General features: G+C 34.0%; 1 protein-coding gene and 1 pseudogene across 10 annotated transcripts in view; one reads left to right on the forward strand and one right to left on the reverse strand.

Moving 5' to 3' along the window:
- Positions 1-17,013, forward strand: part of LOC149557119 (DExH-box ATP-dependent RNA helicase DExH8-like) — a 52,020-nt gene extending 35,007 nt beyond the window's left edge. For 5 of the 10 annotated variants that reach the window (XM_089831832.1, XM_089831835.1, XM_089831833.1 and 2 more), the window contains 3 exons: positions 13,479-13,625; positions 13,756-13,903; positions 16,110-17,013. In XM_089831832.1, the coding sequence (XP_089687958.1) occupies positions 13,892-13,903; positions 16,110-16,319 (222 nt within the window). In that variant the 5' untranslated portion in view covers positions 13,479-13,625; positions 13,756-13,891 and the 3' untranslated portion in view covers positions 16,320-17,013. The remainder of the gene's footprint in view (positions 1-13,478; positions 13,626-13,755; positions 13,904-16,109) is intronic. The other 5 variants (XM_089831841.1, XM_089831839.1, XM_089831837.1 and 2 more) reach the window with 4 other exon arrangements.
- The window catches only part of LOC149557121 (DEAD-box ATP-dependent RNA helicase 32-like), a 108,322-nt pseudogene that overhangs the window by 4,085 nt on the left and 78,140 nt on the right, over positions 1-26,097 (reverse strand).

Below are 26,097 nucleotides of genomic sequence, written 5' to 3' on the forward strand. Positions count from 1 at the left end.
AATAATAGAATATTCAGAAATAAAGATCTTCCAAGATGGGTGCTTGGTCAGAATATCATCAGAGCCTTCAAGGAGAATTTTAAATCCCAGAGGAAGTTTGGTCAAACCTTCCAACTTGATAACCCTTTACGATCTCAAGGATCTAAGTTGAAAATTGATAATCCTAGATCGATCATAAAATGGCTTGTTCCTCCTAATGGATGGATCAAAGGGAACTTCGATGGAGCTGCTAAGGGAAATTCGGGAAGAGCAAGACATGGAGGTGTTCTTAGAGATCATGTGGGAAATGTTATTGATGCTATAGCAATCCCTATTGGTCACATGAATAGCCATATTGCTGAAGCTACTGCAGCCCTCTACACCATTAAATTAGTTGTTGATTTGGGGTATTCCAAATTATGGTTGGAAGGTGATTCTCTAAATATTATTAATACCCTAAATAATAAAAATTCTATCTCATGGTCTATAGAGGCTACGGTTATGGAAATCAAAACCTTATTTCAAAAATTTGAAAAAGTGGTAATTTCCCATACATATAGAGAAGCCAATGGGGCCGTTGACTGGATAGCCAATCATGCAGTTCAAACGGGGCATAAGGTGAGGTGGCTTGATGAATTAAACAAGCATGTGGATCTTAAAGCGATTATTAATTATGATGCCATTCATTCCAAAGTGGGAAAGATTTGCTTGGATTAGAAATTTAATGATTTGGGGGAGTGGCCTTACGACTGTCAGATTACCTTCCCCGAGGAGGTACATTCATGTGAAGGTTATGTGCTCTTTGCACGTATCATCGAAAAGGCGACCTCAATCTCGAGTTACAAAAAATTGGTCTCATTTCAACCTCTCTGCTATCGGTATCTGGGTGTCTCTGGTTTTTTGTTCGCTCTGTAAAATGGGGGGTGAACCGAGGAAGCAGGAGCCCAAAAAATGTGATGACTGGAAGGCTAGGCAGGACGTTTGGAAGATTCTCCAGAAAGGAAAGGTGGTCAGTTTTTTGGAGCGTTTGCATGGATTCAAACCCCATGTCACCACCGCCTTCTTCAAAAATTGGGTCGATGACAAATTACTCTCCACGGAGTCACTGTGAAGCTTACTGAGGAATTCATAGCCGAGGTTACTGGGCTCCCCATGGAAGGTATTAAATTCTCAAAACAGACCAGCATTTCCAATGCGGCCTACAAAAAATTCCTGAAGACGGATGCTGAGGAGAAGCAATTGGAGAAGAATGGAGACTTCTTTGATGTGCAACAGATTAAAGATATTTGGCGTGATGTGCTTCGCTATATCCGTGAGTACTTTATCCTTGATGGTAGGAATAAAAGAGTGCACAAATTCCACTTTGTCTTTCTTAACCATTTAAGGTATAAGGACAAAATTTCCTTCCCTTTCTATTTGCATTTGTCTTTGCTTCAAAGCTTGTATGCCCATAGAAAGAAAGAGTCACGACCCATTTTACATGAAGGTCTGATATTACTCATAGAGGGTTTTTGTAAAAATAAATCCATTGCTTCGTCTCGCTCCACTGGCAAACATGAGGATTCTCAATCCATAAAATGTAAAATTGATGAGAATGTTTAAGAGAAAGATAAGGCAAAACTGAAACCCTCTAGCTCTCGAAGACAAATTGTTGAAGAGGATTCTGAGGCGGAGACAGATAAGGATGTCCCAGAGGAAGAGGAAGGGACGGAGGTTGGGGAGTTTAGCTCTAACCTAGAAGGTTATTCGGGAACGAAAGGCAAAAATGAGAAAGGGGAAAAGGAAGAAACAATTGAGGATAACTCGAAACAGAGCAAGTCTGATAATGAGGGTACTCAGACTGTGTTCGGGGGAGGTGATAAAGATAAGGATAATTTAATTGATGATCCAGCCATTATGAGTGAGGAGGAAAACATGGGGAAGGCTTCCACTCCTGCAAAGGAGACTGAGGGACAAGATAAGGAGGTCACTAGTCAACATGGCCCTATGGAGACTAGAGAGGAGGAGCCGTTGGATGGGGAGGAACAAATTGGTAAAGTTGTGTCCCCGCCACATGCCATTGTTGAAGATGCGGGTGACTCCCCGGAGAGGGAAACCAAGCTTTCCTTCCTGCATTCTGCCAAACTTAAAGCTGATTCTTTCCTCCAAGTCGATTCTTGGATTTATAATGAAATAATGGGGTTGAAGAAGAAAGTGGAAACTTTGCAACTTAACCAAGAGGTTGACCGGGCTATTATCAAACACTTGGAGGTGCAAATGGGAGACATCCCTCAAAAACTTAAGGATTATGAGCAGAATCTTAGAATGCTTATCAAGGAAAGTGGAACAAAAATGGAGCAGGTTACTTCAAGCATCTATGCTGCTGCGGTGAGCCTAGGCAAAAGAGCAAATGAAGGAACCATATCTTCAGAGGGTCCTAGCAAGAGGACAACACAGAGTTCGAGGAAGAAAGCCTTGATTGTTGTTGCTTCTTCGGCCGCTAACTCCATCCAAGATATAGCTATGATTGGTAACGAGGCAATTAAGATGATCACGGAACTGCAATAGTTTCTTTGGGTCTTCTTTTTTGGTTAGGTTCCTGTTCAGGTCCTTTTTGCTGGTTGTTACTTCTGGTTCCTGTGTTTGGTCCTGTTTTCTGGATTTTAGTTTAAAACTGTATTGGAGGTTCCAGGTCCTTGTAAAACCTGGGTACTTTAATTGGACTATGTAAGTGGTTTCAGGTCCCTGTAAAACCTGATTTTGGTGCTGCTTCTGGTAGGTTTAAGGACTCTTTTCCTAATGGCTATCTTGCTTTTTCCTTTTTGAGGATGTGAAAGGGTTTCGGGGTCCCTTCAAAACTTGTTTTTACCGTAATCTAAAACATAATGTCAAAACGTTTAGGATGAGTTCCGAGCATATGAAAGACACTTACTAAGTCTACAAGTGTACAACTATTTTACTCTTTAGTTTGGAACAATAGAACCATGGGAATTGCACACAAAACAATCACATAGCCATTGAGAGTAACCTTCTTGAGCCATGATACCTACAATAGTTGCGCTCATAATGCAGAGTAATTATGAGAAGAAAAACCACAAATTATGTAGTGCCACTGTGCCACTGTAAGGGCTAGCGTGGGACAAGTAATACGTACTAAATAAATGTCAGAATTTGAACAATAATAAATCTAACTATACATTCTACCCACTTTCCTAACCCCAATCTTAAAGACCTTTCCACATTGGGATTACTAACCCTCCTGAGGATGTCCAGGTCTTGAATGATATAATATTAGTTCTAGCACCATCCTTAGTTACTTCTCTATCTTCTATTGAGTGCTCCCTCTAAGGTCCTTCTCGAAAGAGATATCCTCTATCTAGGGCCCTCATCACATATGCATATGTTACCTTGAATGGAATATTCTTGGCCTTAAAGAATATCATCCCCACTCATGTTCGTCAGATGGAGAATAAAGGAAGTGATGTCATATTAAGATCACTCTCTTCCCTCGAAAGGGACTCTCTTGATCTTAAACGTTTAACCATTAAGTCTTACATGCTATTTATTTAGAATCCACCTTTGCATATACATATATACATATGTATATGTGTAAATTATCCATAAGCATGATTCATGAATATAAATAATTTCATAAATATAATTAAACAAATACAATTCATTAGCATACGTTTGTTACCTTTCTCTTTGCTTGGTCAATGTGTCTCTATCCTTGGTTGGTCCTTTAATGAATTCTTCCTACTAAATTATCTCAATTCTATATTTACTTTGTTCTTCGAAATTGTTTCTTTGCTAGTTGTAAGGGAAAAAATAAAATTTCTTTTGATTCTTCTTTTCCAAGAGTCACAACCTTTGATAATAAAAGTCCTTTGCAAAGTCACGACACTTAATGATTACAATTCTTTCGAAAAGTCAAAACACTTCATAATTGTCACCTTTTCAAAGAGTCAGCACCAATAATGATTACAACCTTTTCTGAAGAGTCACATTCTTTCATCATTACAACCCTTTGAAAAAAAGTCCCTTATTTTATTCTCATTCTTCTCCTCTTCCATTAATCCTTCATTAACTCCTATCTTCTCCCCTTCTTTCATTCCCTTTAAAATAAACTCTCCTCCCTTTTATATCTTAATTTGAAGGAGTCATGTCTTTGTATTACATATCTCTTGACTTTTTATTAGATTTATTTAATTTATATTTTTATTATATATTATATTATTTATTTAATTATTTACTTTGTGCTTATTATCATTTATTATTAAATCCTATTTAGAAAGGTAACATACTTATATACAATATTCTTTCTTGTATTTAAATTAATTAATTCATTGTACTTTTATTATTATATTTAATTATTTTAAATATTATACTACATATTATTTCATTAATAATAGATTATAAATTTTATTATTATTTCTTATTTTTATATTTTAATCTTAATTTTAGTATGACTTTATTGTCATTATTTATTTAATAATATTTTATTACCTAATTATTATTAAAATTCTATTTTAACATAGGACTATAAATAAAATGCACAAATATATCACCAAGGCCTCCTGCTGAAATAAAAATCAATTCTCATTATAAGCTTTACGGCTATAATGTTAACGTATGCTTTGCCCAATGATGTTTCACTACATACATAAGTTAATTACAATTGACAATATAGTTTCTATCCATATTGCAAGTAGATGAACACACAATAATTAGTCTTTGAGCATGATAATATCAAGAAATAAATAAAAGCTGCGGAATTTTAAGTCATAGGGTGCTAGAAAATATTTGCAATGACCCTCAAATGATATTCATAATATTTAATCCACTAGTGCAATGGCTCGTCTGATATTCATATAACCCTAGTTATAACTCTACTTGTCAACTTCCTTTGGCTATAACCCCTACGCCAAATTGCCTGTATCATCTAGCTAATAATATTAATTCAGAACCAAAGACTATAATATGGCTACTAATATTGGGGCAGCCTCAATTTTTGTTATTTTTATTTACATATCAAACACACTGAAAAGGTCCTATTATATTCGGCTTAGGCAAAAATAATCATTTTCCAAATATATACAAGTACAAAGTGCTTTAATGCAGAAGATATCTATATTATTGAAACTTATCTCAAATTTGACTGCAAAGAAGACTCCACAAATTTGGCACAAATGTAGACTCCATCGCAAATACACTCCCAAGAAGATCTTATTTTCATCTAGCTCCTCTAATCACTGAAGGTTTTTGTCCTCAACAATTTTCTCATTACAAAACACATGACAATTTCATCAAATTTCATAATATTTGAGCCATAGATGGAAACTATCACTTGGCAAAAGCTTGCCAAAGTGGAAAAAATTTTTGGAAAAATTCGGCCAGTTTTTAGAAAACTCAAGGAAAAACTCGGGAACCTTAAAAACGGCTTAAGTTTAATTAAAAATACTCTTTTTTTTTGCAAAATTCAAGGAGAAGGTACATCCAATAAGTTAATTATTGAGAACACAAAAGCCTGAAGCAAAGTTTAGATATATATAAATGTAAAGTGGTTAAAAAATCACATTCTCGTGCTGAATGTTGATGGCAAGAAGCAAAATAGTAAACAATTTCTATAAAACTAGAAGTAAATACATTATTGCAATAAGTTTCTATAAAACTAGAAGTTAATACATCATAGTAAATAGTTTCTATAAAACTAGAATTAAATACATCAAAGCAAAATAGTCTAAGAGTGAGTTTGAGCAATTTTGGCTTGTTGGAAAGTAATGCTTGTCTTGGGTGTGAGCAAGTTTGTCAGGAATTAGGGATATATAATTGAAACCAAGTGATTAATGAGAAAATGAATTAGAATCTTAGAAGATATTTGTTCCAGCTTCAAGTTGACCTCAAATAGCCAGGACAGGTTGTGGGAGATAACACTATTGAAGGCATGCTGAATCTTGAAATGTGGCTAGCCTGCAATTTTTTAAAACCCCAAAATCTAGAATCTATAGTTGAACTCCTATGAAGCTGAAACCTATATCAAACATCTTGACAGAATTCATACAAATATAACTTAAAGTATAACTTATACTTAAATGTAATATTTTTATAAATCATCTTCCCAGTTCTAGTAAAAGCTAAGGGAGAGTTTGAAGTAGAGGGTCTAGTCCTAGAAGTCTTTAATGGGCGTGACTCTGCCTCCTCGCTCAGTATGTCTAACTCATTCTATGGCTTGTCCTCCATCTTGGATGTAGCCTTGCCTCTAGCTTCTCCTAGCACTAGCAATGACTACTAATTCAACTAAATATTATCCAATGTGAACTTAATCCACCACCACCTTCCATAGCCTGCCTCGCCAAATCATTTTTGTCATCTTTTTAAGCAACCACCACAAATCCAATTCAAATCCATAGAAATCAGTTTGCAATTGTTTGGAGTACAAGGGTTTAGAAGACTATTTTTGCAACTCTGCCAGTAGTACATCTAGGATTTGAACATGTCAAAATGAATTGCAAAACGTCTTTTATAAACAAACTAGTGAACCTTCTAATTTTTTCTCATGGATTTGCTTCTTAAACAAGTTGGGGAATTTTATTAAATAAAGTGACTTTATAATATATCTTTATTCTAGTCCATTTTAATTAAAACAATTAAGTCATCCTTTTAGCATTTAATAAGTTTGGATCTAATATCCTGCCCCGATATTGAACCCAAAATCTCCTAGTAAGTTTCAGAAATACAGATAGGTAATTTTATGCAATAGAAAACAGAAAATAAACTAGCAAATGCTCATATAAAATTCTCAGAATTGTTATTGCATTGTAACAATCAGCAATACAATAACTTGATAAAAATCCAATCTTAAATACCGTGCCAGCAGTCTCGGCAGTCAGATTGGAAAAACTATAAATCCACTTGCAACTCCAGCTGCGAGCTCCATCATGAATTCACCACATAAGATGAATTGTGTTTGCACCCAATCCACGCAAGATGCCTGCAGGTTTCCATCCTCAAGTTCTAAAAATGAAAGCTGCAAGTTTCCAAAATTCTCAAAGACAAATTTGAAATCAAACTCAATCCCAAGCATCCTGAAATGAGCTCCCTCTTCTTTTAAACACAACTTGGTGACTCTTCACATTCTCCTTCCTGTATTTCGTCTTCTTCTTTTATCACATTTTTATCCTCCTTTAAATATTAAAAATGACATTTAATATTTTGCATTAACTGTAAATAAGCCACTTTTAATATTTTATGAAGTTGGCTTTTAATTTTTCAAATGTCCCCAAAAAAGAGACATTATATTGGACAATTTTAAAAATAATTAATTTAATGAATTAATTGACCGAGAACTGGGAACATTACAAACGCAAATGAGTGGAAATCATATCATTCTGCTTATCTTGAAATCTTTCTTCCTTATCATAAATAAGTCTTTTGCATTGCAAACATTATCTTTTGATACTCAACATTTCCCATCTTTATTTACGCTTTTGAAACCAACTTTCTTAGGCGTCATTATACATTATGATCCTTAATATTTTGAGTTGAGTCTGAATTGTTTCAGCAAAATCCTAACTAATAATGGTGAAACACTAAATGATTCTTAGAAAGGAGACATGGGGGGTACCTTGAGATTTAGAAATGGCTGCCCTCATGTTCTAATTTTGCCTTTTCCCTTTGCATTTTTCTCTCTTCTTGGTCAGCAAGCAAGGAATTCATATCTCTTTTTATTATTTCTGTGTTGTTGTCAAAGACCCTTGCCTCATGCTTTGTGATCCTTCCAAGGTGGTATTTGAAACGAGATATGCCCCCACCAATTAACACATTTTATGCAAATCACAATATTAAATTTGGGTCCTTCAAAGCAATATTTCCAAGCCTTATCTCTATCCCCTTTAGGATGCATGCCTACATATCCAAAATGGACATTCATCTATTGGAGCACTAACACACCTTGCAATTGACCCAATTGTGGATGTATCCCTATTTGCCATTTTAATGAAATTTCAATCTACACATACAAATTGAAATGACAAATTAATATACTTTATTTTAATAAAGAAATTTAGCAAACAAACTAAATTAGTTTAAAGCTTTAAATAATTTTAAACTTTGTTGGAACCTGAAAAAAAAAGTGTCTAGGTTTGAGACTTTAAAGAAAATATGAAATTCTTGAGAAAAAATATGAATTTTTACACAGATTGCTAAAAATTGGCGTTATATCATGTTCATTATGCTCTAAAACAATTTAGAGTACATTGGAAATGTTATTAAAGAGTTTGTATAAACTTAGATGCGACCAAGACAAGACAAATGATTTCAAATATAATAATTTGAAAAACTTACTTTGAATCTGTTTTTGCTTGAAACCTCTATTCGAGTCTACTTCAAATCCACAACAGATTGCTCTAAGACACTGCCAATCATGTTTTTTCCTCTCCCAAACACCACTTTGCAAATTAGAAAATGTCAAATGAATGACTTTTGGTTTATCAGTCCCTATTAGCAGACTGCGGATGATATTTTGGCAATTATAGCTAAAATATCGATGATAAGTTGAGTTTTTCTAAGCGATAAAATCATAAAATATTGGCAATATTTTTCCTGATAAAGTTACCTATATTATTTCCGGCCGTAACTTATCGCAATAGGTTGTCTTACCAACAATATTTTGATCTAAAATCTGTGTAATAGATGATAAATATTCCTTTTGTAAGTTTATGATTAAGGCCATTCTATTCCTGAAAAGTCAGTGGGGACCTGATCCCTAATGTGTCTTCTATAGATGGCATAGAAAAAAACATATTTGATATTTGATATTTGGGTGAACACTACTGTAAACATAAACATATATGCGACATGCTTGTTATTAATATATTGGCATATCAATTAGAGATCTATATATTGGTGAAGGAAGAGTAATTCATGGCTATTGGAAATTAATACTTCAAAGTTATAAGTTCATGGGATCTTTATAAATTCAGGAATCGAAATATATGTATGTTATTTCTGTGTGCATGAGAGTCAACTGCACATTATTGAGACATTGGGTCTAACCATTTGAACTTTATTTTGTATTAGCTAAGTTGCCGGTTTAGATTCTTGTTTAGATGCAGGTTCAAGATTAGGGTTCAAAATTCGTTCAAGATTATTTTGGAAGTATAGTAGTTTGTAAGGGATGGTATTAGCAGCAGGCTCATTTGCAAATCTTTTTGAAGAGAAGGGGACAGCCTTTTCTATGCATTCATGAATAGAAGGGGGTAGTCTTCTAGGCATTTGTGAGTAAGAGATTTGCAAATTATGTCTTTGAGAGGGTTGTTATTATACTGACCATTAAGGGAGGGTGCCAAATAATTGTAACGTTTCTTTAATGGCCATCTTATTTAGTTTAGGTATTTTCTATTTCCCTCTTCCTTTTATGTTTGTTTCTTTTAGAAACATTTTAATGTAATTGCCTCTACATTGTAAACTCTGCTTTCATTGTTGAATATACAATTACCGTTGCATAATATTTTAAAATTCTCGGTGCTTGTTAATCCTTGCCCTCATATTTGGCTCGATCAGATACATTGAAGGTGTGCCACTGCTTTGCTTTTAATTATTTGAATTGTGTTTGAAATGCTTTCCTTTAACAACCTTATACAACATCATAAGGTTTGATGAATAGTCATGACTATTGAGTTGAGGAAGGCTGACCCTTATCATTGTTTTGTCGCCTATTAATTTTTCAAAAGGTCAACATCCTTTATGGGGGCGATTTTATGCATAAGCTTGAAATGCAAGGCTTGATAGGAGGACGCAAATTGCCATTTTAGCTGGAAATGACTTTAATCCCTGAGAAGGTTCTCAATAGAAAGTTGGAAATGCATCTCATGTTTGGTGGGATTTCTGACAAGAAGCTTGAATGAGCCAGATGTTTGGTCAGAATTTTGACATCAAGCTGTAAATAAGCAACATGCAATCCAATTTCATCTCAAAAGTTGAACTTACTGTTTCAAGTCTCACTGCACATTTTCTCAATGGTTGATCAATCAAATCTTTGTCTTTATCATTTTAAACTATGAATTTCTTCTTATTTCCTAGGGCAGATTTGAGACATGGAGCTGGAAATGATTTAGGATTTGGGAAAATTTCAAATTTTATATTGCAAAACATTGGGTTTCTTGTTTGACTTCACACTTTTTCTGTTGAAATTTCTTCCTTAACCATCAAACTTCAATTTTAACAAAATATTTTGTTCCTTTCAATTTGACCTCAAAATTTTGATATCCTTTGAGGGTGGGTTTAAAGAGGTAAATTGGAAATTAATTTTGCCTTGCGGGTATATTGAATGACAAGTTGGGAATCATTTTATTCTCATAGACTTCTAGATTCAATTGTGTGTGTGTTTTTATCATCAACATTTCAATTGTCGGATCACACTCTGTGACCCCATCATTAGGATGAAGAAAACATCAGATGCATAATAGAAGGTAATTGGTAATTAGATTACGTAATGTCCTCGTTTTTGGCAAGTCTATGCAGTGGATGGAGTTAGCTCATCATAGCAACCCTCGTGAGCTGATAGGGTGTTTTGGCTTAGTTGTCGATTCATGAAATGAATCCGAATCGGGTACGCGAATTGGATCCGTGGATTCGGGATTTTGTTTCCCCAATAATGATCCGTGGAGGATTCGTGTATATATATATATATATATATATATATATATACGAAAAACTAAGAGAAATCATTTCATAGTATGAATCTAGTATACTTGATAATTTATTTATTTTCATGATTATAAAGAAAATCAGAACATTCACATTCATGATTTTATGTTTTTGTGTCTTGTATTGCCACGGGTTCGTGCTTGGATCCTTGAGGATCCGGGCAAGATCCTTGAGTCTGCCTGTGGATCCATCAGGATTCTTGGGCCACGGATCCTAATAGATCCACAGGCAGGACTACGAACCCTGCCCGGATCCACATGCGGATGCAGACCTGAATTTAGATCTGGGGTCCGATACGCAAATCCGGAAACTAAGTGTTTTCGGCGTCCTAGTTGTGGACTTACTATTTTTAGTAAGTCTATTTTTGGCAGTTGCCTTTTTTGGCAATGCAGTGAGTGGCTTTGGGCAATTGGTCGTCACCTGTAGTAGATAAGGTTAATAATTGCATGAGCTCTTATTTATTCAAAAATTATCAAGTTGCATTATTATAATGAAATTTATATTATTAGAATAATGACATTAAGAGATATTTCTAAAAAGTATGTTGGAAAGTTTCAAGTGTTGATTTCTTTTAGGAAAATTCCACAATTTCTGAAGTGGAGTTTTTTAAGAAACATTGGCCAAGAATGATTATAAATGAGAGTTCATTTCATTGGGAAAAGCACGCTTGAATATATATTTACTTTGTTGCCTTTGTGGCTTTTCCTGAGTTTTGAATTGTAAGCCCTTGCTGAAGTATAAGTGTTTTTGAGTTTCAGACGATTGTCTGAAGTTTGGGAGATTATTAGTTGTATGAAATCACTATACATCAGTAGTGACTTTAGACAATCGTCGAAAACTCATAAACCCTTATACTTCAGCAAGAGCTTACAATTTAGAACTTAGGAAAAGCCGCAATGGAAACAAAAACAAATATACATTCAAGCAAGCTTTTCCAATGAAATGAGGCCTCATTTATAATCATTCATTGGCCAAAGTTTCCTAAAAATACTTAACTTCAGAAATTGTGGAAGTTTCCCAAAAGAACTCAACACTTGAAACTTTCCAACATACTTTTTAGAAATATCTCTTAATGTCATTATTCTAACAATATAAATTTCATTATAATAATGCAACTTGATAATTTTTGAATAAATAAGAGCTCATGCAATTAATAACCTTATTTACTATAGGTGACAACCAACTGCCCAAAGCTACCCATTGCACTGCCAAAAATTGTCTAACTAAAAATAGTAAGTCCACAACTGGGACCCCCAAAACACCCTTTCAGCTCACAAGGGTTGCTATGATGAGCTAACTCCATCAATTGCATAGACTTGCCAAAAATGGGGACACTACAGATTAAGACTTGTGTGGAATTCTAAGAGTAAGCTAGAAATGAGTAAGTGCTAGGTTGGAATTCCTAATAGGAGCTGGGAATGATTTTGGACCCCTTGATTTCCACTTGAAATTCATTTAGATTTCGCATTTTCATTTAAGAATTTCACTTTCTTTGCTCAAAATATCCTTTCTTTTGGTTTTTCATTTTCACTTCTTTGAAACCTAACTTGTAAACAAGAAAACTCACCTCCAATCCAAATATCTTTCATTTACAATTCCAAACTTCTTTGGATCTTCAATATTCCTCTTACACCTCTTGGGTGGAATTACACCGTGTACTTGGAAATGGACATGTTTTCTCCTCTTTTCATTTGTACTTATTTGAAGTTCTTGCATTTTTTGATTAAGGACATAGAAATTTTCACTTGGCTTTCGTTAACTATTGAGCTTTGATTTCCACCTTATCATTTCCATCTTAAATTTGGATTGTGATGGCTCATATTTCCAAATTGCTTCATCTTTCATGCTCCTTTCACCTTGATAACTTCTTCATATCACGTTGACAGCTCCTTAACTACTTTCTTACTTTCTTGACAACTTCTAATCTTGAGAAACCCATTACGATTTTGCTTTCAATTTCTTGGTCATGGGTCTAAGACCAAGATTAATGACTTGTTCGCTTCCTAAGGAGAAGACTTCAAAGCCAAAACTAAAACCTAAGCAAAAGAGTGGGTCCCCATTTGCAATGGGACGATGTGGGAAAAGGTTACAACAGATACCTTAACAAAACTCTGCTTAATGTTAGCCCACATATTAGGTAGTTTTAAAATTTTATCAATCTTATCAAATTCAAATTAACATATGTGCTCAACTTTGGAGATATCCAAATATGCAGTTGTACTCATTTATACCTGTGAACCAACAGAGACAAACTCAACAATTAGCTGTTCTTGGATTGATATCTACCATTCACATGACATCCCAAAATTGACTACAAGCATATAGGCTCTAAAATGTTTTGTTGAATTTGAATTAATAGTTTGCTTTATATGTAATATTAAGCCTTTTCGTTGAGCTTAACATTATGACACTTTTGCTGATATGGAGTACCCTGAAAATGAATGTATGTTTCTAGTGCGATGTCTTTTACCATAGGTAAAACAATATTAATAGAAAACATAATGTTTCATGTTAGCCATGTACGTTGCATGAAGAATAGCATGGTACTCGATGTTAGGGCCTGAGGTTTGATTTTTTCATACAGTTAATACTTGCATTAAATTTGGTGAATTGACTGTCAGGATTCCTGCATTATGTTATTGACTTAAGCTGATCATTAGAAAATAATTGCATTGCTTTTTATGTTTGATTCCATAGTGTGCATTATGTGGTTCACGTGAATAATATGAAGAATAGTACAGTGCCCATTAAAGATAATGCAATCTTCAAAATGTTAGGTCTTAGTCTTTGGAGTTCGATTTTTTTTCATGCAGGTAATACTTGCAACAGATATCGCTGAATCGTCTGTGACAATTCCTGAGTTTTGTTATGTTATTGACTCATGTCGATCATTAGAAATATACTGGAATAGGAGCATCAAAAAAGATGTATCAAGGCTGGTTTGGGTTAAAAAATCTCAGGTGTATATGGCATTCATATTTTCTTTTCCATATTATTATTATATATATTAACATTGGCATCAAGGAACCAATAATCTATGTGGAGGGTGTTGTTGACAACATATTTTTATTGGTATCTTTGTTCAAATAGGCAGAGCAACGCAAAGGAAGAACAGGTCGTACTTGTGATGGGGAAGTTTTCAGATTGGTTTCACGATTGGTATGATAAATACGAAACACCTCCAATGCAAAAACTATGATCAACTGTGCTGAATCAAAAGCAATAAATGACCCTAAAGGTAATGATGCCCTGAACATTTTCTGTGAACTGCAAATCAAAGATAACGTTTTCATGGTAAATCTTTCTTGTGACTATTTTCAACATGTAATTTTAGCTACGTGAACTGCAATTTTAATGGGGTGAAACTTCACTACTTCTCCTTTATTTTTGAATCTAGACAAATATACTTTGGATATACTAACACTTGCTGGTAAACATATATTTTATTTGGCATATTCAGAATTTGCAATTATCTGTGGCTAAGTTACATGGGGTGAGATTATTGTTTTTTAACAATGTTCTGAAAATGATCATTAAGCTCTCTGCAAAGATATAATTCTATTAAATTTTAATATTTTTGTACTAAGAATGCAGGGAAAATGTTTCTAAATTTTGGCTGCTGTCATTCATATACAGAGAAGCTTATTGTGTTGTTATAGAGTTTTATCAGAATAGATCTAACACTTCGCCATTTATGTTGTCTACAATGAAATTTTACTCACTTTTGGCTTGGGGCTACTCTTAACCACATATATCATTATATAACTCTAATGCAAAGATAATGTATTCTATATTTGGGAGATTTTGTCCTTAGGTAAAATGAACCTTGGCAAAAAAAAATTTGCATATCTAATTTAACCTATTTTCTTACTCACAAAAGATTATTTCACAGCACATCCTGGCACAGTTAATATCTGGGTTTCATAATCCACTATACTCTAGAAATCTCACACTATAATGTCCCCAAATGTTGGTGCTTATTTCAATATTATTCAGCTTAGTGTCCTATTCAATTTGTGGTGTCTTTTGGAGATCATTCAGGACAGTTTGATTCACACTTGCTACTTTGTAAGTCACTCGGATGTTTTGCAGCTTTGGTCATGCTACCTGTCTATATTAAGCTTACTGTTGGTGGCACCAATGTTTTGAGGATAGTTTAAGCTTTCACAATTAGTAGCATGTTTTGGAGTGTCAATTGAATGACGCAGTTGATTCAGGAATGTGTGTGGATATGATAGCATGAAGATTTTAAGATGTTAGATACCACCCATGGTTTCTGTACATACATCTTAGTTTGATGCCTTCAGAATTCTTGAACCTGTGAGCAAGTAGGTTTTGTGAAGAAGTCAATATTGATAGGATTTCTATTTTAGTATACATGAAGTTCAATGATCAACTATCTATTCTTCAGTATATTTAGGAAAGCACTGTTTTTTGTGTGATGAGATTCGTGAATTTGTGTGAGTCTATGGAGTTCACCCTCTCCATTTTTGCATGCAGTTGTTTTTAATTGTTATTATAATCATTCTTAAGCTGTTTGTATATTGAACTTCTAGCAATAATTAAGACATTGAAATTCTAGCAATAATTAAGACATGTGGATCAAAACATTGTTTCTCTCTGTCTTTAGGCAGTTTTGCAAAGGGTCTAAAAAATATTTAAAATATTTGAGTTCTGTTTCTAAAGTTGCCTGTTGATGGGGTATTTTTGCTTATGTATCTTTTTCTTATTTATTACAAGAGAATTTTATTCAATAAACTGGGTATTTTCCAAAAACACGATTTCTAAATTGATGCAACGCAATATTGCTGATGCAACTGTATTTTGCATTAGGTTGAATGAATGGCAAGATATTCCTTTTTTAACCTTCTATCATCAAAATCTGTTTGATAATTCATCTTTTGCCTGCTTTCTCACAGAGAAAGATAAGGAGAAGGAGAAGGATGAGGATGTACCACCTTCAAAGCCAATTTCATATACTTTTTAGTTACATCAACCCTGTGACATTATTTGATTATTACTCCTCAACCCTTGAGAAAGCAATAGAAAAGTAATGATCATGTTTTTGAATCATGTTGGATAACTGCGGGGCTACTACTTTAGTTTCAGTGTTGTTGAAATAATGCCATGTAGCATGGATATATTATTCAGCTAAACTGATACGGCATTTTGCCTAGTCTTTAGATAATTTCAGACTTGGTAGCTTCTCAATTGAGCCCAAATATTTTAGTGCATTTATCTTTGAAAGCATGCTCAAATACGAAACGATCTGGCATCATGTTTAGATTACCCTAGATATCTTAAAATCTACAATTTAGTTAGTTATTGTATCATTTTTTAACCAAAACTGGCAAATTTGTTTTTGGTGCATGGGATATAATCTAGACACGATTTCTATTTTGATGCAATGCTATATCACTAATGCAACTGTGTTTTGGTTTTAGGTTGAACGAATGGCAAGAGATTCCTTCTTTTTCCTTGCATCATCAATTCCATTTGATAATTCATCTTTTGTTTGCTTCCCCACAAACAAAGAGGAGGAGAAGGATGTACCACCTGCGAAACCAATTTCATATATTTTTGAGTTGCACCCACCCAGTGATACATTATTTGGTGATTACTTCTCATCCCTTGAGAGAGCAATCAATTTGTAACGTTCACATTGGATAACTGGGGGGCTACTTCTCTAGTTTTATATTGTTGATAAAATAGCATATGGCGTGGACATTATTTTCAGCTGAACCAAGCTGACATTTTGCTAAGTTAAATTGTCAATTTTCAAACTTGGAAGCTTCAGAGTCGGACTCAATCTTTCTAAGTGAAGTATCTTTGGAAGCAGGCTCTAAGTATGAACTGCAGCATTGTTGTGTTTTGGTTACTCTAAATATCGCAGTCCATGATTTAGTTGCTCTCGCAAATAATTTCTTGGTAGTATAAGCATCCGATGAAAGTCTGTTGTTAAGCACTTGTTATAAGAGTTGAATACCATTCATGCTGCCATGCAAGAAATGCCAGAAATAGGCTCTTCCCCCCTCTTCTAAAATACTTCTATATGTTAATATTGCTGATGCAACAGGGTTTTGCATTCACGATACATTTCATACCTGGCATGTATGTTTTCTTTCTCTACATGAGCAGACAATTGTAGTTGTTGTAATCATGTTGTAGGCATTCTTTCTAAACTAGCTTACATATGTATAATTTCATCAAAAATAAATCTCCAAACTAAAGAATGAGGGCACACACACGGCCATGATTTGGATGGCATATGGTGTGGACATATTATTCAGCTGAACTGAGCTAACATTTTGCTAAGTTAAATGTAAATCTTCGAACTTGGTAGTGTCAGTGCTGGCCTCAATATTTTAAGTGAAATATCTTTGAAAGTAGGCTCAGAGTATGAACTGCAGCATTGTTGTGCTTTGATTACTCTAGGTATCTGTGTGTATGATTTAGTAGCTCTTATAAATAATTTATTGGTAGCAGTTTAAGCGTCTGATGAAAGTCTGTTGTTAAGCACCTGTTACAAGAGTTGAATACCATTCAAGCTGCCGGGCAAGAAATGCCAGAACTAGGCTCTTCCCGTCTCTTCTAAAATACTTTTATATCTTAATATTGCTGATGCAACAGGGTTTTGCACTCATGATACATTTCATACCTGGCATGTATGTTTTCTTTTTCTATACTAGCATATACTAGCTTTTCGTGAGATGACAAGTTAAATGATCAACTATTAGGGCATAGAATAAACCTCGAAACCCAACTTACTAGCAAAAGGAATGTAGGCTCTTCAAGTTATATGATTTAAGCCTTCAATATAATGGCATGCATTATGCCAAGGATCTAGAAGCATACATTAAGTCTACAAAATACGACTTTATAGTTTAGTATCTTGTTAAATGTTTAACAAAATGATTTTCATATACTCGACAAGGATATATAATGTATCAAGTTGAAAGGCTGAGAATGCACCTTCAATATAACTATTTGAATTTCAATGAAATCTTTCCATATGGTTGGTGATTTGGAAGTTTGATACTTCAAATTCTCACGGGAGATGTTTACATTGGATTTGATTGAATAACCACCTTGCATTGTCAAGCAACATTTTTGAAATTGCTAAACTTCGCTAGTAAGTTGATATAATATTCTCCAAATATATAAAACGATTAATGCCAAAGAATTTATTTTTTTCACGTTCAGAAATAAGTTGTTAAATTTTGTGAGATGAACTAATTACAATCAAAAAGTTGAGCAAACATAGTAGACTTATCTAGCAAGTGATATATTTAGAGGACAAGACATTCCTTTATAAAATAATAATTTTTATGTATGGAGTGATCTTTACCTTCACCTTCCAAAGTCTCACTCTTGGATGCAAAGAACAAGCTACCAAGTCAAATAATATGAAATAAAGTAAGCTAATGCTTCCTTGTAAAATTGCATTTACTTGCACACATTATATTGTTTCTCAAAATATTAAAATTGAATGTAAGAGATCAAAAAGAATAAAACATAAAAGGAAATCAAAATTTTTCTTCCTTTATCAACTTCACTACAATCTTCAATTAAATGATATAGATTTGTCTTTCGAATTGGAATGGACTCTCAACAACATAACTTCATATTTGATTGGTAAGTGATATTTACATTGTGAACTTGCACAAAATATGAAATAATGAAGGAATGCTCTTATTTGTAGACTTCTAAGTGAAGATGTGGATAAGAATGAACACTTTGGTTAATTGGATTATGGAGTCAAAGTCAACTTAAAAAAAAAAATAATAATAATTTTATTTTGAATCCAAGAGGAAAGAATAACAAATCATTTTATGAGTGCTGGATAATTGTGCACATTAAGTTTTCATTTTAAAATGAAGTCAATTTTGTGAGAAAATAAGTTCATAAAATCAAGAAGAGTTCATTTGTGGGAAAGAAAAATAAGTTTCTAAAATGAAAATAAGATGATGGACAAAAATCATGTTTCTAAATGAAGATTAAAGAAATGAAAACAAAAATTTTAAATGATTAATTAGTTCACTTTTATTTAAATAGTATAATCTTATTTGACAGAATAATCACATAGAAATGGATGATGCCAAAATGGAAATTAATTCTCATTTAATTAAAATGATGAAATATTATTTAATCCAATGGATGTTGTTGGGATAATTGATAATGCCATGATAAATGATAAAATGATAAATCATTAATGGTAATGGATGATAACAAATAAATGATACATAGTAATTTGGATGATAAGAAATATAATTTAAGAGTTTATATTCTTATATCAAATTCTTATTGAACAAAAGTAAAAGAATAATTGTTTTAATATCCCTTTAAAATTAAAAGAAAGATTAAAAAAATATATTGTGATTCTTTGATTACAAAAGAGAGATTGATAAAGAATGAATAAATGTTAATATGTGATATTGCTACCAAAATTCAACTGTAGTTTTTGAGTTGAACTAATTGACCCATCTTTCATGTGTAGTGGTTGTCACGAACCCATCTCTCATGAGAATGAATGAATCACTTGAAACTCATTGCATCTAGGTGATGCTTACAGAAGTGAAGCATTGAGACTCTCATTTACAATTGAAGTATGCTTAACCTTGGAGGAAAATATGTGGTTAAGTGTGCTTGAGTTAAGAGTAGTACTAGGATGGACGACCTGTGAAATCCCCATGTTTCTTTTCTATAAGCATTGCGCCCATTTGCAGGCAAAGTGAGATCGACCTTGGAGGGAACTTTATGTTGAAGTGCACTTGAGTTGGAGTAGACGTTGGAGTAGACAGGCGATTTCCTGAGAAGTCTTGGTGCTTCACCTTTGTGAGCATCACCTAGATGCAACAAGAGCTAAATGTTTTATTCATTTTCATGAGAGATGGAGTCTTGTGACCACTACTCATAAACTATGGGTCAATGAATTCGACTCAAAAGATACACAGTTGAATCTTGATACCTCTTGATCAAATATTTAGTAGTTAAATAATTATTGGAAGGAAATCATTATGAAAGGGTGGGATGGTTGGTTTGGAAAATTTTAAGCCTTAAAATGGTATATAAAACATTATTGTGAGAATTGAGAAGGGGGCATCTTGATCATTCAAGGAAGGTGGTGTGTTGGTTACAGACTTAAAGAAGAGGAAACATGGTGTGTCAAAATTGTGGTTTATTGTACACTTGAGATTGTTCTAGCTAGGGTTGTTGTGCATGTCAAGTAATTACTCTAGAGCATGATGCATGTATGACTTTAGAGCATGTTGTTTTGATGCTTGAGAAGCATATATGTTAGTTTTAAATAAAAAATGGTTTCTTTTATTGCAAACTACAAAGAAATATCCAAATCATTTTTTTAGTTTGTGGAAATAATCACTCCATCACACATTAACAAGTTCTTTTTACATTTGTGATTGCCATCTACCAAATGATGATTAATACAATCCCTTTGAACTAGGTCTCCTCTCATGATTCCAATTCCACCTATGTTCATTGCTTCTTTGTGATTTTGAAAAATAACGTAAAATATAACTTCCAACTAATAAACTTGGTCCTTGTAAAAGACCTTTTATAGGTAACTATCTATGTTGTTTACAGGTTTTAGAAAGACCACATGCAAAAAATGCAAAAGGTTGAAGATAACTATAAGAACATTGAAGAATTAATGGTGTGACATCCATCTACAAATAGTCGTTAATCAAATGGTCAAGAGATATAAATAGGATTTTTTTCTAGAAAGATTACGAAAGGGGCTCATGATTATAGGTCGTAGATAGATATAAGGTTCACATATTAATTTGGAAACTATATCCCTCCTCCTAACTTAAGATCTCCTCACATATGAAAGGTAGAGAGAGAACTAAAGATACATATAAATACAATTGTAAAACTTTATTGAATGAACTTGATGAGACTTCTTGTAGTAATTACTAGAAAATACAAATCAACTTTAAAGTGGTCTATTCAATAAATTTGCATACCATTGATGACGAGAACCCAATTTGTGGGAGTCAATAAGATGATGGAGATGCAAGGAGTTTGGTGCATGCACGTTCATTATTAGATAATGTATAAGTGGTGAGTTGGCAATAACAAAAGGTGTGATACTAGTACTCCTAGTTAAGGAAACTATATCACATAAAAATGTTAGGTTGGTTTGTATTGGCATTGCAATGCACCATTGTAACTTGAGTAAATGTTCCCAATCAGTTTCAAAATCAATCTCATGTTCTCAATTAGTATTTTCGAAAAGTGAAAATTCTATTATTGGATACATATTATAACTTATGCTAAAATATACTAAATCATTCATCGGGTGATGATATTGTAAGAGACTTTGGAAATGTTGTTTCATGGATTTTACAAAGAAAATATTCTCTCCTTAGGGGTTTCTTATATATTTATTGGCAATGACCATTGACCAACCCTGAAAATCTCACTACATCAATGGTTTGTAGCCTAACAAATCCATTGTGAAGTACTTTTATGATTTTGTATGGTCCACAACCTTACAAATTCATTGGGAAACACTTCTACAATTTTATATGGTCCAGAGCCTTAAAAACCCATTGCAAAACACTTCTATAATTTGATGTGGTCCAAGCTAGTGGGTTTGAATTTTATCTTGGTGGTCTCTATATCTAGAATCATAGAGAAATGTCCAATCTTTAGCTTCAAATTACTTTATTTTCATGAATCGCTCATGTCATTTCATGCTCAGAGATTGGATCGATTCTCTATAGGTTGCTTCATTTTGCATTCCATTGAGTCCATTAAGTGTGGCTATCCATTGTTGTTGAGGTTTGGAGAGGTTGACACAAAGCTCCAATGATGTCCCCAATGTCTTATATTTAAATAATATTAGTAAGATAAATTTCTTCCCATATACAAGTTCAAATGGTGTGAACCCTCTAGCTTTCTTCGATGTGGTACAATAGGCCCAAACAACTTCTAGGAAAGTAGAATTCCAATTTTTTTTTGTCTTGAGAAACTATTTTGTGATAAAAACTTCTATGCCTAATTATTCACCTCTAATTTCCCATTGGCTTATGGGTGATATGGAGTAGATTTTCTATGCATCAATTGTACTCTTTCATCATTCCTTATACGGGTGTTAATATAAATTAAGGTCTCTAGTTTGATACTATTTCTATGGCAACTTCATATCTTGTAAAAATCTCTTCATAGAGAAATAATGTCACATTATTGTCTCTAACATGCTTCATATCTCTGACTACTATCCATTAGTTGAACTAATCAGTGAATATTAAGATGTACTTTTCATTGATGGACGATGAATCTATTTGACCAATGGAGTCTATCTCGCATTTAAAATGGGATGAGCACTAATTTAGGGTGTAGTGACATTTTCTCTAATCTTGTAGGTCTCCCTGTGTGGTTCCATCTTTCACAATGTCATATATTTTAATGAAACCTTGTGTAGTTATGGACAATAGTAACTGAAATTAAGATTTTTCAATATCGTTATCTTATTGGCTATTAAATTACCCCTATAGGGCTCATCATGATGGGCATGTCAAAAGTTATATATCTTATTCCCCTGATTGTATCTTCTCATGACATTTTTTTTTTTAGATTACCTTAAAAACAAGTTTTCAAGGGACCCAAAACCCTTTAACAAAAGCAAAAGATCATCATTAAGGACTACCAGGTTTTACAAGGACCTGAAACCTAGAGTAAAGCAAAAAACACAAAAAATCAAGTTTTACAAGGACCTGAAACTGCAAGTTTAAACCAAACACACCCAGGTTTTACAAGGACCTGGAACCTACAGTTTAAACAAAAGCTAGAAAATTAAAAACAAAACCAAAAAACCCACCCACACTAGCAACCAACATGCCAACAACCACAACCATCACCTACAACAGCTCTTTAATGCTCTTCTCCACCTCCTTGTATGCTTTTGCAGTACTTTGGATAATATCAACCATGGCAGAAACAGGAACCTCTAGAGCCGTAGCAATCTTTTTCCTCATACTTTGCCTTGTTCTCTTGTTAGGCTGTCCTAGACTTCTCACCCCAATAGTGTCTGGAGACATGATCTCCTCATTGCTTTTCTTGCCCACACTGGTCTCAACAATGCACAAACTAGAAGTAACCTGCTCCATTCTTTGTCTGTTATTCTTAATTAGTTGATAGAGATCTAGCTCATAATCCTTTAGTTTGTTAGGGATGTTACCAACTTGTTTCTCCAGGTGAGCTCTCATAGCGCGTTCATGGTCTAGCTCTTTTTGAGTGACTCCAACTTTTTTCTTGAGCACGATGATTTCATTGTATAGCCACGAGTCCACTTGTAAGGATACCTTCACTCTTAGCTTAGCAGTATGAAGGAAAAAAAGCTTCGCATGGTGAGGCACATCCTTGCTACCTTCTTCATTCCTTACTCATTAATGGTAGTATAGACGTGGATGTCAGTGTTGGCAACCTGCTTCTCATTAAGCTCATCTTCCTTCTCCTTACTTGGACTATGCTCTTTCATGACAAGGACATTACCCTTGTTATTCTTTTCTGTGTCAATGTCCATATTCTCCTCATTGGATTTTGTATTGGGAGGAGAAAAGTGAATACTTTGTTTCCCCTCGTCATCCTTTAAAGCTTCAGACGCTATATTTGATTCAATTTTTTTGTCTTTACTTTCCTCCACATGTAAGAGTTCTGAAGAAAGTGGGGATGAATCTAAAATCATACAAGTATTGTGGAAGGATATGATGAGGATGATGAAGGAAATAACAAGAAGCACGGAGGAGAAAAGGGAAGAAAACAAAGTACAATATAGACTATGAAAAGGAGGGACACATGAAGAACACTTGCCCTAGGAAGGCATTTTGTGAGATATGTCAAGTAATGGGGCATTCCATCAAAGATTGCCCCTACAATTTGAAAGCACGCAATGCCCAAGTATTGTTTACTCAAGGAGAACCATCCACACCTCCCAATAATCCCACACAATATTGCCACAAAAGTATCACCGAGAGGATATCATATCAATAGGAGGGGTAGCAACAATAAAAACAATAACAACACAACAAGAAGTCAAATACAACATGACTCTATTGGGCAGCCCATGATATAATGCAGATGTAACGAGTCGAGGCACTTTGCCCGCGATTGTCAAAATGGAGGACAAGGTGGGGGGATGCTCTGCGAATAGTGTGGTTTTGAAAGTCATTAGGATGCAAACTGTCCCAAATAGAAGAGTGTGAATATGCTAGAGGTGACAGAACCAAAATAGGAAGTCCTAGCTATCAAATGGATGCTGGCCAGAAAACTCGCATATTCGGTTGCAAGTATGGAAAAGGAGAGATTGGATGATGCCATGAGGTAGATCCAAGTAATGATGGACAAGGAAGGGAAGGTAAGTATACTAAAAAAATCCTCCACTAAGTCCATTTTGGAAACTAAAATCATGAAACAAGTCCTCGAGACCATGGTACTTTTACCAATCTAACATACCTTTTAAATTGTTATGTTTTACGCTAAACTGATTATGTTTTAATTGCTGACTAAATGTGTTTAGCTACTGAGAGTATATAGTATAGAACGAAAAGAAAGCAGCAATCAAAGTACAGGAAGCATAAGAAAGAGAAATGATCACTTTTTCAGGATACAAGTACCAAAAAATAATACTTTTTACTCAAGTATTCAAAAAAATAATTTTTACAAAGTGTTCATATTTGCTCAGTACTCGAATACAATGCATTCAGATATTACTAGTGCTCTCAGCTCCTAACATAAATATCTAAATTAAACACATTGTACAAATAGAAAAGTACTGAAAAAGAGATAGAAAGGAAAGGCATCCATTGCCTGAATGGAAAGTTGTTGTGTTGAACGCTGAAGGGCTGATCCCGCATCTCCATCCGAGAGTAAAACTTGCAAAAAAAAGTAAAGAAATGGATCAGTTCTTACGAACTGAGCAATGAAAGAATTTCCCATCATCTATACTCTGCTGTTTATACAACATGATTATCCAGATAAATATGCTAAAAGGCAAGAAAGCAAGAACAATCCGAAGAAGATAAAACCTGTTTTTACTAATGAGTTTGTTCCATGTGCAGATACAGGTATGAAGACTTGAGGCTATAGAAGGATCATACGTAAGTTACATGCATGAAGCCTTTTGGCTGAGATTGTTCGGGCAAAGACAGAAGATATTGAAGACATTGAGGAGATCATAGAAAGGACGTGCATAAGTTACAAGCACGAAACTTTCTGGTCAAATCAAAGAGGGGCGAAGACAAAGGACTTTGAGGAGATCATTGAAGGAACACGCATACATTACAAATGTGGAACCTTTTGGTTGAATCATGTAACAACATATTATGAGAGGAGACCGTCGAGGGGGGATACATAAGTTTCAGGTATGGGACCTTCCAGTCAAATCATGGAGGACATGTTAAGATAGTAGTCTTAGGCTAAAGGAGTTTCAATTACTTTTGCAAGTATATTTCAGCATATATGAAGAAAGTTTAGGTTCAATCAGTCACAAGGTGACTTAGAATTAATTATCAGTGCCAAATCAATAGGAAAAAGAAAGGAAATCTGCTACAGGAAAATAAAATGCAGATAAACAGAAGTATCAACATCAGTTAAATCATTAATGCTTACTGTTGAGCAGACTAGTAGAGGAATTACAATAACGAAAAAATAGAATTTTGATGGAAAAGAACTATATTTTTATGCTGCATTTCTTTGGTAATATATGACATATCAAACTTCTATGAGCAAAGTACAGAGGCAAGAATTCATGATATTCATCTTATTCATGTACTGCATGTTCATCAAGTAATGATCAGATTTATAGAAGAATGCAACAGTAAGTGACTAATGTTTGGCTATAACAATGAATAAGACAAGGAGCATCAGCAAGATTAGTTTTCATGAGAAGCTAATCACAAAAGTCTCTTATATCGAATGGCATGTTTAAGCAAAAAGAACAACTATAAAGATTAAATGATTTACATGTTCATTATAATCATACAAGTCTAAAAGTATAGATTCAGATAAAGCTTCACATCTAAGGTACATGTTAGAAGAGTGCCACGGTTATATGAAATCAGGGTTTGAATTTAAGGAAAAATGGTATTTTATGCAAGTAAAATATCTAGCTACAGTAATGTGTGGAAGAAACAGTAACACATTCAAAGGCATACAACAGGATAACATCAGGTAAATCACGTTGCTGATTCAATTACTCAAGAAATACAAAATGAGATACCATTAAATCAAAAGGGTTTGGATCAACTGGATCCAGTTGAAGAGTAAAACGTTACAGTCATTATGTTCAAAAATATTTTCAATCTTATGTACATGGTATAATGTTTGGAAATCCTTTTGAAGTAGCAAACAATACTGTTGATTAAGGAGCATGTAACAGAGCATAACCAGGATTTCCTCAGGATGGCA

This window comes from Cupressus sempervirens, chromosome 5, assembly GCF_028749045.1.
Source record: "Cupressus sempervirens isolate cs-2001-9-10 chromosome 5, ASM2874904v1, whole genome shotgun sequence".
In the NCBI taxonomy this organism is placed as follows: Eukaryota; Viridiplantae; Streptophyta; class Pinopsida; order Cupressales; family Cupressaceae; genus Cupressus; species Cupressus sempervirens.